Source organism: Chlamydotis macqueenii, chromosome 4 (assembly GCF_036417535.1).
Source record: "Chlamydotis macqueenii isolate bChlMac1 chromosome 4, bChlMac1.mat, whole genome shotgun sequence".
In the NCBI taxonomy this organism is placed as follows: domain Eukaryota; kingdom Metazoa; phylum Chordata; class Aves; order Otidiformes; family Otididae; genus Chlamydotis; species Chlamydotis macqueenii.
The window spans coordinates 7,954,220-7,971,649 of NC_141559.1; the positions used below are offsets into that span (position 1 = coordinate 7,954,220).

General features: G+C 44.7%; 1 protein-coding gene across 1 annotated transcript in view; it reads left to right on the forward strand.

Moving 5' to 3' along the window:
- The first annotated feature begins 368 nt into the window (after positions 1 to 368).
- The window catches only part of FAT4 (FAT atypical cadherin 4), a 142,641-nt gene continuing 125,579 nt past the window's right edge, over positions 369 to 17,430 (forward strand). Inside the window, exon 1 of the mRNA XM_086746095.1 lies at positions 369 to 5,757. Coding sequence (XP_086602221.1) covers positions 445 to 5,757 — 5,313 coding nt within the window. The 5' untranslated portion in view covers positions 369 to 444. The remainder of the gene's footprint in view (positions 5,758 to 17,430) is intronic.

Consider the following 17,430-nt stretch of genomic DNA (forward strand, 5'->3'; position numbering starts at 1 on the left):
TAGGCGGAGCGATAGGCGGAGCAGCCAATGGGAGGCCGAGGGAGGGGAGCCGTCCCCCGGGCGTCAAGAGGGAAGGGATCGATGAGCGCCGGGCAAAGTTGGGGCCGGGCGGCGAGCGGCGAGCCCCTGGATTACAAACCCGCCCGGGCATGGTGGTGGTGGTGCCGGGGCGACGGCGGCCGCTGAGGCGCGGACACCAGCGGTAACGACGGCGGGTGCGGAGCGGCGATGCGGCGAGGAGACCCCGGCCGCCCCGCAGTCCCGGAGCGGCGGCGGGAGGAGTGGCAGGAGCGGCGGCAGGACGCCCCGTGAGCGCCGAGCGCCGGCGGGTCTGCACCCGTCCGCGGCGGGGCAGGGCGAGCGGAGCCTCCGCGGCTGAGGGGAGCGGGAGCCGGGGGGAGGTGGAACCCCCTACCCCTCCCAAACCCCTCCCGGGGCGCCGCCATGGGCCGCTCCCCCGCCGTCCGCGGGGTCCCCCCCCAGCCGGCGCCGCTGCTACCGGTGCTGCTGCCGGTGCTGCTGCTGCCGCTGGGCGCCGCGGCGGAGCCCCGTCAAGTTTTTCAGGTGCTGGAGGAGCAACCGGCCGGGACCTGGGTGGGCACCATCGCCACCCGTCCCGGCTTCACCTACCGTTTGAGCGAGCACCACGCTCTCTTCTCCATCAACAGCACCTCGGGTGCCCTGCACACCCGGGCCACCATCGACCGCGAGAGCCTGGCCAGCGACGTGGTGGACCTGGTGGTGCTCTCCAGCCAGCCCACCTACCCCAGCGAGGTGAGGGTCCTTGTGCTGGACCTCAACGACAATGCGCCTGTCTTCCCCGACCCCTCCATCGTGGTGACTTTCAAGGAGGACACAGGGAGCGGGCGCCAGCTCATCCTGGACACGGCCACCGATGCTGACAGTGGCACCAACGGCGTCGACCATGGCTCCTATCGCATCGTGGCTGGCAACGAGGAGGGGCGTTTCCGGCTCAACATCACCCTCAACCCCAGCGGTGAAGGAGCTTTCTTGCACCTGGTTTCCCGGGGTGGGCTGGACCGGGAGGCCACCCCTACCTACCAGCTGTTGGTGCAAGTGGAGGACAAGGGTGAGCCCCGTCGGCGGGGGTTCCTTCAGGTCAATGTCACCGTCCAGGACATCAATGACAACCCACCCATCTTCAGCCAGACTCTTTACCAGGCACGAGTGCCTGAGGATGCGCCCGTTGGGGCCAGTGTTCTCCAGGTGGCTGCAGCTGATGCTGATGAAGGCACCAATGCTGACATCCGCTACCGCCTGGAAGGAGGTGATGGTGGTGGTGGTGGTGGTGGTGGTGGTGGTGGGGAGGGGACTGGCAGCCTCCCGTTTGAGGTGGACCCTGAGACCGGGGTGATCCGCATCCGGGAGCGCTTGGACTACGAGATGCGACAGCAGTACTCACTGACGGTGCAGGCCATGGACCGAGGGGTGCCGGCGCTGAGTGGCCGGGCTGAGGCCCTCATCCGCCTGCTCGACGTCAACGACAACGAGCCCCGGGTGAAGTTTCGCTATTTCCCGGCCACCTCCCGCTTTGCCTCCGTGGACGAGAACGCGGCCCCTGGCACAGTGGTGGCCCTGCTGACGGTGAGCGATGCCGACTCCCCCGCGGCCAACGGGAACATTTCTGTGTCGATCCTGGCGGGAAACGAGCAGCGGCACTTTGAGGTGCACAGCAGTAAGGTACCCAACCTCAGCCTTATAAAGGTAGCAGCCGCGTTGGACCGGGAGCGCATCCCGGCCTATAACCTTACGGTGGCGGTGGCTGATAACTACGGGGCCCTGCCACCGCCTCCGGGCTCCCCCACTTCTTCCCTTTCTCCCGATGGGGCGGTGGCAGCTCCCGTGAGCCGCTCGTCAGTAGCTAGCCTGGTGATCTTCGTGAATGACATTAATGATCACCCCCCGGTCTTTGGGCAGTCGGTCTACAGGGTGAACATCAGTGAGGAGGTGCCCCTGGGCAGCTATGTGCGGGGCCTGAGTGCCACGGACCGTGACTCGGGCCTCAATGCCAACCTCAAATACAGCATTGTCTCGGGCAACGAGCTTGGCTGGTTCCGCATCAGCGAGCACAGCGGGCTGGTCACCACCGCCGGCCCTGAGGGCAGCACCGCCGGGCACGCTGCCGGCACGTCCACTCCCAGCGGGCTGGACCGGGAGACTGCTTCTCAGGTGGTGCTCAACATCAGTGCCCGAGACCAGGGGGTGCAGCCCAAGTTCTCCTATGCACAGCTGGTGGTGACCATCCTGGATGTCAACGACAACAAACCTCGCTTCAATCAACCTGAGGGCTACCAGGTATCCCTGGCTGAAAATTCCCCGACAGGAACTGAGCTGCTGGTCCTGAGTGCCACAGATGGGGACCTGGGGGACAACGGGACTGTCCGCTTCTCCTTGCAGGAAGCTGAGCCGGCACTGGCAGTGGTTGGCCCATCCTCCATGACCCCTCGCCGGGTCTTTCGCTTGGATCCTATATCGGGCAAGCTCAGCACCATCTCGCAGCTGGACCGGGAGGAGCAGGCTCACTTCTCCCTGCAGGTCCTGGCCACTGATTTAGGCTCTCCTCCCCTTTCTTCAATCACCCGAGTTAATGTGAGTCTCCTGGATGTGAATGACAATAGCCCTGTGTTTTACCCCGTTCAGTATTTTGCTCATATCCAAGAGAATGAGCCAGCTGGAACCTATGTGACCACAGTATCTGCCACAGACCCTGATCTGGGACCCAATGGGACAGTCAAGTACAGCATCTCCGCTGGAGACACCTCCAGGTTTCAGGTCCATGGCCAGACAGGGGTCATCACAACCAAAATTGCCCTTGACAGGGAGGAGAAAACTGCTTACCAGTTGCAGATCGTGGCCACTGATGGTGGTCATCTTCAGTCGCAGAACCAAGCCATTGTCACCATCACTGTCTTGGACACCCAGGACAACCCACCTGTTTTCAGCCAGGGCATGTACAGTTTTGTTGTCTTTGAAAATGTTGCCCTAGGTTACCATGTAGGTGCTGTTTTTGCTTCCACCATGGACCTCAACACCAACATCAGTTACCTTATCACTTCAGGTGACCAAAGGGGCGTGTTTGCCATCAACAGAGCAACGGGGCAAATCACCACAGCCAGTATTATTGACAGGGAGGAGCAAGCGTTTTACCAGCTGAAGGTGGTCGCTAGTGGTGGGGCGATAACTGGGGACGCTATGGTCAATATAACTGTCAAAGATTTAAATGACAATTCCCCACACTTTATTCATGCGGTGGAAAGTGTAAATGTGGTTGAAAACTGGAAAGCTGGGCATACCATATTCCAGGCCAAAGCTCTTGACCCCGATGAAGGTGTTAATGGCGTGGTCCTTTACAGCCTTAAGCAAAACCCCAAGGGCTTGTTTTCAATCGATGAACAAACAGGTGCCATAAGGTTAATAGGACCACTTGACATAAATGCTGGGTCTTACCAGGTTGAAATCTTGGCCTCGGATATGGGGGTGCCACAGCTGTCCTCTAACTTTATCCTGACTGTCTCTGTTCATGATGTAAATGATAACCCGCCTGTGTTTGACCAGCTTTCCTATGAAATTACTATTTTGGAGTCGGAGCCTGTGAATTCCAGGTTCTTTAAGGTGCAGGCTTCTGACAAAGACTCGGGAGTGAACGGTGAGATAGCTTATAGTATAATGGAAGGAAATACTGGGGATGCCTTTGGCATATTCCCCGATGGTCAGCTGTATATAAAGAGTGAACTGGACCGTGAACTTCAGGAGAGATATGTTTTGCTGGTGGTTGCCTCTGATAGAGCAGTAGAACCACTCAATGCTACTGTGAACGTTACCGTAATTTTGGAGGATGTAAATGATAATAGGCCCCTGTTCAACAGTACCAACTATGTGTTTTATTTTGAAGAGGAGCAGAGAGGTGGATCGTATGTAGGTAAGATAAATGCTGTAGATAAAGACTTCGGGCCAAACGGTGAAGTCAGGTACTCCTTTGAGCACATGCAGCCAGATTTTGAGCTGAACGCGGTAACTGGGGAAATAAGAAGCACTCACCAGTTTGACAGAGAAGCTCTTATGAGACAAAGGGGAGCTGCGGTATTTAGTCTCACGGTGATAGCAATGGATCAGGGGTTGCCAAAGCCTCTAAAGGATCAGGCCACTGTACAAATCTTCCTGAAAGACATCAATGATAACGCTCCCAAATTTTTGAAAGATCTCTACCAGGCTACTATATCAGAATTGGCAGTGAACCTGACACAGGTTCTGAGAGTTTCCGCCTCAGATGTTGATGAAGGGGTTAACGGATTGATTCAGTACTCTGTCATCAAGGGAAATGAAGAAAAACAGTTTGCAATAGATGGTAGCACAGGCCAGGTGACCTTAGTAGGCAGACTAGATCATGAAGCTACTGCGTCATATTCGCTTGTCATCCAAGCAGTAGACTCTGGAGCAGTTTCCCTAAGTTCAACTTGCATGCTGAGCATTGATGTATTGGATGAGAATGACAACAGTCCTTCCTTCCCTAAATCAACCTTGTTAGTGGATGTCTTGGAAAATATGAGAGTTGGTGAACTGGTGTCATCTGTTACTGCCACTGATTCTGATTCGGGTGACAATGCTGACCTCCACTATAGCATTACAGGGACAAACAATCATGGGACCTTTAGCATCAGTCCCAACACCGGTAGCATTTTTCTTGCAAAGAAACTGGACTTTGAGACACAGTCTCTGTATAAGCTAAATATAACAGCAAAAGACCAAGGAAGGCCACCACGGTCATCTACAATGTCAGTGGTAATACATGTTAGGGATTTTAATGACAACGCTCCTAATTTTCCTCCTGGGGACATCTTTAAATCTATTGTTGAGAACGTTCCTGTTGGTAGCTCTGTCGTTTCTGTTACTGCTCATGATCCAGATGCTGATATTAATGGGCAGCTAACGTATGCGATCATTCAACAGATGCCAAGGGGTAATCATTTCCGTATAGATGAAGTGAGAGGGACGATATTTACCAATGCTGAAATAGATCGCGAGTTTGCTAATCTCTTTGAGTTAACAGTCAAAGCCACTGATCAGGCTGTTCCTGTGGAGTCCAGACGATTTGCTTTGAAGAATGTGACCATTTTGGTGACGGATCAAAATGACAATGTTCCTGTGTTCATATCGCAAAATGCTCTCGCAGCCGACCCCTCGGTTGTGATTGGTTCGATCCTAACGACCATTATTGCTGCAGATCCTGACGAGGGCGCCAACGGAGAGGTGGAATATGAAATAATCAATGGAGATACCGAAACCTTCATCGTGGATCGTTATAGCGGAGATTTAAGAGTAGCGTCAGCTTTGGTGCCTTCTCAGCTCATATACAATCTTATAGTTTCTGCCACGGATCTTGGCCCTGAAAGGAGAAAATCTACCACCGAGATGACTATAATTCTGCAAGGGGTTGACGGGCCTGTTTTCACTCAACCGAAATACATAACTATCTTAAAAGAAGGCGAGCCTATTGGGACAAACGTGATATCTATCGAAGCAGCAAGTCCGCGGGGCTCCGAAGCTCAGGTGGAATATTACATTGTGTCTGTCCGATGCGAAGATAAGAGTCTCGGGCGCCTTTTCACCATTGGACGCCATACCGGTGTCATCCAGACTGCTGCCATCTTGGACAGGGAGCAAGGAGCGCGCCTCTACTTGGTGGATGTTTACGCCATTGAAAAGTCATCTGTTCTGCCCCGCACACAACGAGCAGAGGTAAAGCTTTTATTCAGTCATTGTTTACCTGTTTGCTTTCTAAATAAGCCATTTTGTGTATTTGTTGTTAGCTGTGTTACAGACAGTAATGCACGGCGGAAGACCTGAAAGCCAAGTCTGCTGATTCATTACTTAAAGATAACTTTCAATTAGCATACCTCCAACTGTTTTCCTCAAAGCTGCCTCTAAAAATTTGAGAGGGGCTTAGGTGTAGAGCTCAGATTTGACTATTTGATGTGTAGGTAGGCTAATGTTAGTCAAACAAATTTTAGGTACTACATACTTTAGGTGCCAAAAGCTTTGATCATGGGCATTTTTGAGTTTTGCATGCCTTCTCATTTACAGCAATTGTTAACTATTTTAAGGTTGGTTTTTTTTTTTTTTTTTATTTGTATGTGAATTATAACTGAACTTCTTTCACTACAGTCATCATGTCAGTATTTGTCTGAGAAATGGCCGGCTCTCTGAACAGCTCATCTAGCGTCTCAAGTCTTGGGTGTGCTTGATGTCCCTGCCTGGTTAAGTCCCTCGGATAGGTCTCCTCATGCGCCTCCGTTTAGGTTGCTTCTCTGCCCTCACTGTTGAGTATGGAAATGGTCTTGTTTCTGTTCTTGGATGTAATGGTCGGTAAAAGTGTAACGTTTTAGCTGGCAACTTAACATAAAGCCATTTGCCTTGGCTGAAGGGTCTTTAAATGCATGACTAGCTTGAGGAGCAAAGGGTGGAAAACAGGTTTGAAACATCAGCTGTGAAGTACAAATGTTTTATTTATTCTGTCTGGTAATTGAGCCACAGAGCTGATCGTTTACACCATTCTTGCTGTCTTCTGTGGGAAGACTGAGAAGCCTGGTGTGAAAGGGAGCCTTGTGTTTGGTTTAAGTTGCACCGTCTTCTGGAGCTGCCTTCTGCACTTCGCTGTGAGCCATTTCACTTGCAGTTCCTGGAAGTCTGGGGCTGGCACTGCTGAATGAGTCAACCAGCAGAGGATGCTGGTAGTGTGTAGTGGTTCAACCATTTCCCTCGCTTGCTGAACGTGTTGCCTCAACATTGCGTTGTGGTTGCAATAGACAATATTTGGTGAGCAGGGAAGAGGACCACCATTGAAACGTTAAACAAATTTTACGTCGTTGAATACAAACCACTTCTGAAATCAAAACCAAAGGTTTTATTCTGTAAAGAACACTGAAAGCAGTAGTTGAGAGCTAGGATTTTGTGTTGCTGGTTGCATCTCTATAGCTTCTAAAATGATCCTTCTCCCAAAAGTAATGAGCTTGCTGCACTTCTTTAGAAATATATTATAAATTATAATCAGCTATCAACTTTAAAAAACATAACCGTATGTAGTCTATCACTTGACTGATTTAATTTCTCTGGAATGGCTTTTGCTGTCCCACACTTGAACAAGAACTACTACAGTGAAAGTCTTTGTGCAAGCTGACTGTCAGTGGGTGCTGAATAAGCAATGCAGCTTTCTTCCATGTTGCTTTTGGATGTTAAGTTTTTGTTCACTGGGGTAGTGGTTTGATCTATCGAGTGCACGCATTCCGGTCTTAGAGTTTACTGCCAATCTTCTTTCATAAAAACCAAAACAAAACAGCCAGCACCCAAGTATATGAACGTTAGCTCTTATCTTTGGGAGCCCACCTTAAAATACACTGATACTAAAGTCTTTGTGCATCAGATGTGTAATTCAGAAACTTTAATGTTTTCATCCAATCCTGGGTTTTAAGGTGATGGCTTGAGTGTTGGTATAACCAGAACAGCGATGAGGGACGATGAATGCGCGTGAACCTGTAGAATATAAAAAGCCACAGAACTTAGGTGTTCTTTTGCACATAGCATCTTCAACTTTTTTTGATATATACATGGCATGATGAAGACTGACTCATTTGAGGTTCTCCCAGGAGAAGTAAGTTGCGAAGCATTGATGCAGGCATGCAGACAAAACCTAATAGGTCTGGTACTGCTATACCTGACAGTTCTCTGAGCAAATAAGCTGTGTGGATATAAGTCTCATTTGTTTGTTTCCTGGGTTATTTGTGTGTGTGTGTGTGGCGGGGGGGAACTTGGACATTGTGTAATTTTTTTTTCTTCCTTCTCTTATGAAGAGTATGTTGGGTTTTGTTTCTGAATCTGGTTTAAGAAAAGGGAAAAAAAACAGTAATGGGATATGCTTAACAATTTCTCTGTTCTTCACTGACTGCTGTCCTGATGCCAGACATCATCTTAATTGCTCTGTGGCATGCAAGTGAACCACGGAGCACTCGGAGGCACCCAGCATTCGACTTGTTGGCTGAGATTGATGAAGAGAGCAGCAGTAGCAAGCAAGTTAATAGATCTTTTGTCTAATGTAGACTTTCAGAATGGGTTTGGGTGGTAGACACCTGGTGTGAAATAGAGATGTTTACAGCTTCGGAACAGTGACGGGGCTTTGTCTAGCTGGCAGGCAGTGTAAAAGAAGAGCAGGCTTGCGTGAGACCACTTACTCTAGAAGTGAGAAAAGTGGGAAATGGTATGATATTCTGTCACTAAACTCTACTTTATTTTTTTAATTTTTTTTTAAAATAGTATCAACTATATTGAAAAGATCCACCCAGGGTTCCAACTGAAAGTCTCTTTCCAGTCTTTCTCATCCATCCCTGGGGTGATGGATGGATCCTAGAGCCCTATAGGATCAGACTACAGATGCACTGATTGCGTAGCTACTGGGGTTGCGTGCTAGCCCGTGCCGAAGAGAGGGGCCAAGGGAAGGGCTGGGCAATAGCAGGGCTGTGGTGAACCCATTTCTGAACCCGAAGCAGTCGACGTGCCTTGAAACGAAAGGTTTACGTTGTACAGCAAAGAGTTTAGAAAACAAAGAACAGTTTATTTACAGTTTGTGGCTTATTTTTTTTTTCCCTGCACTGTTTTGTATTTGTGTGTGTTTCTATGCTTATTGTTACTATACAGAAAGAAAAGGGTGGGGTGTGTTCAGAAAAGTGCAAGTTGTGAGGTAAAGCCTTATGCTCAAAATATCAAATACTTTGAGAGTTGCAAGGAAAACCCAAGTGCTTGTTCCATTGTATTTTACAGCTAAGTGGTGTAATTTTGGGTAGTTATTATTGAATTTCCTTTCTTTTTTTTGTGTGTGGTTTTTTTTTTTAGTTTTTATTTTGGACTTATAGCCTATTTCTGTGTAATCTACTGTGATAAAGTAGATGAATTGACATGGTATGAATGTGTTCTGTGATCAGTCTTAGTTTTTCCCCTCTTGTATTAATCATTAGGTGTCGCACTGTTCTTCTCAGATAAAAAAAAATAATGTAGATGTCCTGAAGGGAGCCCTTCTCTTTGCCATTTTACACCTTTTTATGTGTTGCTGCTGAAAGAAAAGACTCAGCAATTTCTTAGCTCCTTTCTCTTGGCTCTCCAACACAAATTCCTTTTTAACCCCTTCAGGCAGGTTTGAGGGTTTCGCCAGCAGGGTTTTATATTTAATATAGAATGACTAATGCATGTTGGTGTCGCTTGAAAACCACGTGACTTTATTCAATCCTGCCTTCCAAAACAATAATCGGACGCTGTGTGGTCGTATGCTGTACCCTGTTTCTTGACTGGCAGTAATAATATAAGCCCAGGGACAATACCTCATCTTCTGCGCTGTGTTACTGGGGATTAAGCAGAATTAGACAGGATCTCTAGTTTGCATGTTTAACCCTTCAGTGGACAGCTTTCCTGAAAGGAGCAGTGGGTTGCTAGGGACCAGCGGTGCTAACAAGTATATGATTTATGGCAAATGAGAGGGTGACAGTTTGGGAGATGAACTACATTTTCAGCGAAACATCTTCCATATACTTTAAACAGGTTCATAGTTTCCGAGGAAGAGAGAGAAAAGGTATAAATGAGGCAAGTGTATAAACTTTAAATGAAAGCGAGGATGGTGATTTTAAAATGGAAATACTGGGAGAGGCAGATCAGTGATCTTAGTAGCACTGTGACTATTAACGTGCTCTCAAAAGGAGGGTGACTCTCTTTATAGTCAGGTGGGAAAACATGAGGCACTGAGTTTTCTTTGGCATTTGTATGTTCATAGCTGCTTCTTGTGCTGTATTTCATAACTGGTACTGTTGGGAAGCTTGGAATTCCCAGTCGGGGAAAGGCTTTTATCTCTCAAATCCATAGTCTAGGCGGGGGGAAAAAAAATCAGGTAAAATATGGGGATTTTAGGCAATGCAGACTATTAGCATGGCAAAGACTGGGAAGTTAATGAAGACAGACAGAATGAATGACTCTCCTCCCCAGAAAGAAAACCATAGGACATCTCACCTTGAGTCAGTGTGAACTGCTGCCGTGGCCATAAAAGCAGGATCGCGTGATGTAACTACTTTACTGGAGCTTTCTGACTCAGCCCAGCCTAGGTCCTGTGGCTTAGCTAGTTCTGTGTCACTCCTGCACACTGCGGGTCCTCGCTGGACCTGGGAGTGAGATGAAGCTACTCCAAACCTGTCTCCTCCCTTGCACGTATCTGCTGCAGAGCTCCAGAAACCTGGTCTAAGAAAGGGAAAATGCTGCGAAGCAGGAAGGACAGAATGTTGCTCCTGAACCATAGGAGCACGATGCTTCAGGGGGCTAGACCTTTAAGAGAGAGAAAGGGGTGGACTGGTGGGGCAAGCCATCGAAGGTGTTACCTCTCTAACCACGCTAACAGTGGAGGGCTTTAAATTTAGTAAGAGAATTTGAAACCCGCTTCAGAGAAGTCTTATCTGGCATCTCTCATATTTACCAGTACAACTCAGAACAATGGGGTACTCCTTGTATTCATACTATTTATAAATCATTTTATTCTTTAATGATACATGGCACAATAATTGTAGCTTGACAAAGGAAACTACTTACGAAATGTTTGAGTAAACAATGAAAATCTGCTGCCTTGTACTGGCTCCAAAGCCAGGTTTTTTTTTTCTTTTCTTCCTAGTGCTGATATGACTGATTTTGAGAAACGTGTAATTATTTAAGTTATTGCTGTCATTTGCACTGATCTGAAAAGGGATCTCTAAGCTCTCCTTGAACTAGAGTGGGAGATGAATGTGCCTTATGTCAAAAACTGTTCCAAACCAATTACGGGTTTCGGTTCACAGTTGTCCCTTTTTTTTATCCTCTCTCATTTATTTAATAATTCTGCCCTGCTACATTTTCTTAATATCTAGAATTTCTCATTTCTTTGCTATTTTAGCAGCCTCTGGGCATTTTTGCATGTGAGGTCACTTCATAATTTTTACATTAAAAATCACTAGACTTTAAAACCAACATTCTTTATTATGGAAACTATTATTTTTCATGCATCTCTAATGCAAACATTAGATATAATAGCCAAAAACCAGAGCAAAATTTTCATGTGCTTATTTTTGCTAAGTGTTAAATTCTTCATACAAATCTCTAAATGATTCTTGGGTTCTGTTGATGTTAATAAGCAAGTACTTTTCCATGTAAAATGATACCCTCCACGAGTTGCTGGAGTGTGGGTTTCTTTCCATGTGTTAGTGTTAGGTGAAGCAATCGGTGACTGTTTGTTTAGGACAACTGCAGAAGTTGCTCACCCAAGCCTCCCTGCCCTTTTGCTGTCTCCAGCTTTCATCACTAGCTTTACTGGGGTTGCTTTTGGCTCCCGAAATCTTTGCTATTGTCTTTTCCCATTTCCTGTGCAACCTTGAGACTGCATCTCCTCAGAGGATGTTGGGGGTTGCACTAGATGACCTTTGAAGGTCCCTTCCAATCCTAACCATTCTATGATTTTATATTCCTTTTGATTGATGAAAGGAGGCTCCAGATGTTTCCATGGTCTCTTCTGAATCTTTTCAGAGCTTGGCTGTTGTTGAACCACCACTCCAAGGGCCGCTTCCCACCGCTCCAATAACAAGGTGCCCATTTAATTTATAGCAAAGCAACCCCTTGGCATGACATAGTTATACTGGTATAGTTTGTTTTAACTGTGTCTAGACTAGGGAGTAGCATTACTGTTAAGTCAGTTTGGTTTCTTACCCATGTAACTGTGTCTGTGCAAACCCTGTGTGTAGACAAGGCCCAATACTCTCGGGTTCTAATTAGAAAATAAATTTATGTTAACTAAAATTTGAAGTAAAATGAAGAGTTTTCCTAGCATATTCTTGTAGTCAGGAAAAGTGATGCCAGATCTGGTACTGATGTACCATACTGATTTGTTTCAGGAAATTTATAGCCTTACTTCACTTTGCCAAGAATAATATCAGATATGTTAGGGAAACTGTGTCTTTGTTTTACGATGATGTTTCTTTCTCTATTCTAATAAATCTTAGTTTTAATTAGACCCTTAGTCTAGACTGTCACCCAGGTTTGTTTTTGTAGTCATCTATTTTTGTTTACTTCCTCAGAGCAATAACATACCAAGAGGACAGTTGAACAGATGGAAATGATAGCTCTGATTGCACTGTAAAAATACATATAGTCGCATTAGTTAGTGCAAAAGAATTTCAAAGACTCTATTATGAAGTGGTAATTTATGTGCCAACAGCTATGCAAAAAGTAATGAAAACAAACGTTTGCCTTAGCATTTCATATTCTGCAGTCTTTGTACGTACAGACTGTTAATAGGCTATTGCTTGTATTGACACAGTGATCTTCAGTTAGCGTTCTACTATATTTAACACAGCCATCCACACATCCAGCTCTGCAGACAGAAAGGCACGCTCCTGTTGAAAACATTCAAAATCCGCTGAGGCTCGGACAGACAGAAGGAGCTTTGGGGGCTCCTTCTTTTGGAGAAGAGCATCTTCATGCAATGCGTCACCTTCTCCCCCCCCCGCCCCCCCTCCTGTGGCCTGGAGGTGGCATTCCCTGGCCAAGCGTGGGTTCTCCACAGCAGTCCTGCGAGGGAAGCTAACTCCCAAGAGCCCCGTGAAGTTGATCTGGATCCTCTAATGGAGCTGAAACTCGAAGAAAGGATTTTACTCACAGATCTTTAAGTGAAGCAAATGAGAGTAGCTTTGAGATGTGCCATATGGCTAGTATGTGAAGTATCAGCATGAACACAAAATCATAACTTTCTTGATTTCATATATCCACATTTTCCAGCCTCGTGGCTAGCTGTGCTTTTCTAAATATGCATGTACATACATGTATCAGATTCTCTTTGCAGTTTTCTCTGTAGCATCTACCTGTACTGGTTTTGGTTCTCATCAGGTACCTATCTAGACTGTCTCCAGCAAGAGTCAAGCCTCATGTTGCCATTTCAAGCAAAGAAGTGTGTAAAAGATGAGTGAAGCATGGCAGTGTGACTCTTTGCATTAGTTTTTAGGAGATTTCAGAAGGGAAATAAGGACACACTTGTTTCTTTCATAGTACTTGTGGTACAAGATGAGTGATGAAGGTTCAGAGTGAAGTCATTGTGTGTTGTGTTTGGTGTCACATGTGTGTGCCTTGACAGTTTTTTAGGTTTAGTTCTTTTTTTTTTTCTTTAAAAAAAAAAAAAAAGCATAAGAGAACACTAAAGCTGCTGTTTCAAGGGTTGGCATTGGTAAGGTGTCTTCTGGGCTTCAGCTATATAATGACCATAATGGTCATTGTTGCTGATGGGAGTGAAGAGCACATGTACAACCTCTGCTATGAGAGTGACTGCTTTTGGAGGTCTCCATCATAGCTTCACAATTAATTCCTGTCCCTCTCCTGGAGAGTGGAGCTGGACCAGTTCTGCAGCGCTGTAGTGCACATCCTGCCCTTGGGAGCAGGGTCTGCAGTCCTGCTGGTGGCTTTCTGCCAGGCGTCAGGCGTGGAGCTGCTCGGGGCTGATTCATAGTTCTTCTCTGCTATCGCTGCTTGATGTGATTTTAACATCCATTATGAAGCAAAGAATGAGCAAAAGACAGTGAGTGTTAGTTTTACTTACAAAATCATTTTTTTTCCTTAGGAGTTCCTTTGGAGGTATATTCAATTTTAATGCTTTTGAAGCCTTTTCAAGATGTGTTTTTGTCTGGAATATGAATCAGTAAAGTATTAACTTACAGTTTTAAGCAAGCACTTTATATCTAGTCCTCTTTGGGTTTTTAGGCAAAAGTTTTATTTTTTTGGTAGCTGTGACATTTCTTGAAATATAATCCAGGAGAAGACTATTAGTTCTAAGAATGTGTATATGATGTTTCACCAGCCCAAATCTGTAGTCTTCTTTTTCAGCTATATTCAGAATTTATATCCTGCTTGGATGAAATTAATTTAAATAGCATCCAACACTAGACAGAGTTGAAATAAATTCAGCAATAGCCATTGGCTATCAAAACAAGAATTTGATGTGTAGCATCCTGAAGCAGCTGGGGAGAGAAAAAAATGAAGTTCATATCATGGAGCATATATGTATATCAAGATAAAAAAAAGCATTATTCAAAACTTTAGGCTAGAGGTGTAGGTTTGCCACAGGCTCTGTGTATGGGGAAACGTGGGATTCTGTTTCCCTTGCAGTGTACTAGGAGATAGATTGTTCCTAGGAGAGTCAGAGAGAAAACTGAGTCGAGGGCTTTTCATGTCAACTCCTTTTTGCATAATTTTTGATAAATTAAGAGAATTTTACTGAAATAGTTCAAAGGAATAAATAAGATGCCTGAGCTATGGTACACATCTGTGGTGTATGTGCTTAAAGCTTGAATTTTCCATAGGGATTGTCTTCTATAACATTACACTTTGGGTTTCCTGGTGCTTTTCCCCATTCCACATTCTTTATTCTTTTCAATACACCAAATCTGTTCAATCCATCAAAATGTCATACTGTCTGAAATATGAAGATATGTTGCAATTACCAGACTGTTTAGAAACAGAAGGCAAACTCGGTGTTTTATTGCACTCTTAGTCTTTAGAGACCTGCTTTTTTGTTTGTGTGTATTTCAATGACTTTTTTTTTTTTTTCTGAGCACGATTGTATTCCCTTTGAAAGTTGCCTAATAAAGTTTTTATGCCTGCCTGCTTTGAGAAGAGAATTTGAGCCTTTATGATGTCAGTGAACAAATTAACGAAAATCCAGATTTTAGCCCCGGTAGGGTCATGTCAGATTGTCTGGAAACTCATTTATGGCCATGGTGATCTTGTATGAAGTAGAGATTTTCTTTCCACTGTTTTCTCTCTAACAGCACTCATAACTCCTGCACTCCTAACTTTTGAGGAGTCAACTAGTTTTATTTTGTTTTTATGTATAAATTTCTTAACTCCAAATAATTCCTGTGGCCAGCAATGAAGGTTGCGTGGGTTTTATCATCTGTTTATTTCTCCGTGCTGTGTTATCAAGTGGGGTTGCGGTTATTCGGAATGAGGTTAAGTGATCGTGTTGAGATCGTAATTAATTAAACGTAAGCACCGATACCTTATTATTTCATGTCCTGCAATCGGCAGACTGAGAACGCCGCTTGACCCGTGCTCTGGTGGAGAGAGGAGGAAGTGGGAGTGGACATTTTCTTGCAGGGCAGGATGATATTGGGTAGAAGCAAGCTGCGCAGATGCCTGCCAAAATACTTGGATCAGACTAAAGGAACACAGATGGCTGAGGCTGATAAAGGTGTCTCTCATTGTGTTGTGGTTTTTTTTTTTTATTTTTTTTTTTTCTGCTTGGTACTGTTTTGAGTTTGTGTGTGAGAGGGGTAAGAGGGGAGGAAGATGACTGTATGAATATGTTTATTTTAATACATTTTTACAGTGTAGGAAAGAAGCCTGTCTGTGCTTAGTGGGACGCCAAAGGCTGGAGCTAAGCCCTCCTTTTAGGTTTCTCTAACAAATGAACAATAACGTGTCCTCGGGGATTTGTGTCATGCTGTCCAACCTTTTGCTTCTTATCTGCTAGTAGAAAAATCCTGATGCAATGCTGAAAGTAGCTCCTAAAAATCAAACTGAGAAGCCTTAAAAGCAAGCGGCCGCCTCTGCTCATAAGCAGCCTCAATGCTAGCTGTCCTCTTACGTGACCCCTTCATGTCTCCTTGTTCCTCAGGTCTTTAATATCTAAACATGTACATATGTGAATATACACACATATGTATAAATGATGCCTTATCCTCTGTGGATGTGGTACCTAAGTCTGTCTACGTTTTGTTTGGCAGAGGAGAAAGCCAAGCCAGCGCAGGACAGGGACGCGTAAGGGAGCTCGTAAGAGCAGAGCAAGTCCCACAGACTCTTAATCTGAGCAACCTCCAGTTCTTCTTAGCATTTGTTATTTATTGTTGTAGAAATTAAGCGGTTGCCCTTATCTAAAAATGGTATGTCTGAACTCTATAGTTGCTTGCAGAAATAAATCATTGTCACCAGACGTAGCAGTTGTTCCAAGTCCATCGGATCTGTTACACCCATGAGCAACACACCATCCATCAGGGCAGGGCTGAGGAGGAGGGAGTTGAAGTGAGGCCTTTTTTCTTTTTTTTTTTTTTTTTTTTGAAAGATTCTTCTATTGTAAAAGATGGCAGTAACTTTCTCCGGCTCATGACAGCTGGAAATCCACAGGATGCTCTTACTGGTGAGCATGGAAGATGGTACTTGAGACTTCATGCTAGGGCAAATAAATTTAATTCTGAATACATTTTTCAATTTGCAGTCATTAGGTTGAGCTATTGCAGTTGTTTTGCATAGAAACTAATATATTCAAAATCTAGTTGCAAAGCTATACTCCTCAGGGTGTACTGTAAATAACTAAGGCCAAACATCATCCAAACCAGTGACATTTTGTTCAGTTGTCTTCTCAATGCTCTTTCCTTCCTTGATCATGCCATAAATATATATATTTAAAACAGATATTGAAATACTATTTTTTGGGGGGCAGCAAAGCTGCCTGAAAGTAATGGAGGGAGAAGTGTTTCATTCTGAGATTCAGTGCTATAAAAATAGATGTGATTTTTTTTTTTTTTGATACCTTAAGGCATGTGCAAACAGTCTCTTCTATCAATACAGCATAATATTATGAAAATGAATTATGGCTATTACTATACAAATAGAAAAATAACTGCAGCCCAGCTACATTCCCTCTGAAAAAAAAAAAAAAAAGCCCTTTGTGTGAGCAGGAAAATGCTACTTTTTTTTTTTTTTTTTTCCTTTAAAATATATCATTGTTATTACAGCTTTGGCTTTATAAAAGGCATATGAGCATGAGAAACTGGAGTTTATAAAAGAAATTATTACTAACAGTGGACTGGCTTTTCTCTAAGTTATGCTAATTTTCCATCACTGTAACTATATTTTATTTAATTAAATTACTCCTCATTTACATTGGTATAACCAAGCAGAAAATGAGGCCCCGGGTAAATAAGAAAGACCTTCTATTTGTAAATTAAAATCTATATTGAAAGTGACACAGGGTAAATGCTAAACATCTAACAAAAAAACTTGCCTTTGCCAAGGAAATGAGGAAATCAAGACGTTTTGCAGTCTATAATTAGGCACTTTACATGGATGTAACTCAGTATAAAGGAATATAAGACAATGGTACTAGCACAGTACTCCAGTGAAGAAGAAGGGATAAATTATAGTGCCAAGTGGGCTACAGGACAATATAATGGAGAACAGTTTTGTAGGAGCCTCCTTCGAGAAGTCAATTCAACTCTAGAAATTCATTTGTAAATATGCGCGTTGCTCACAGTTTGTATAATTTAAAAATAAAGGGAAGCTTTATCCAGTATTAATTTAGAGTGCTTCCTGTTGTGG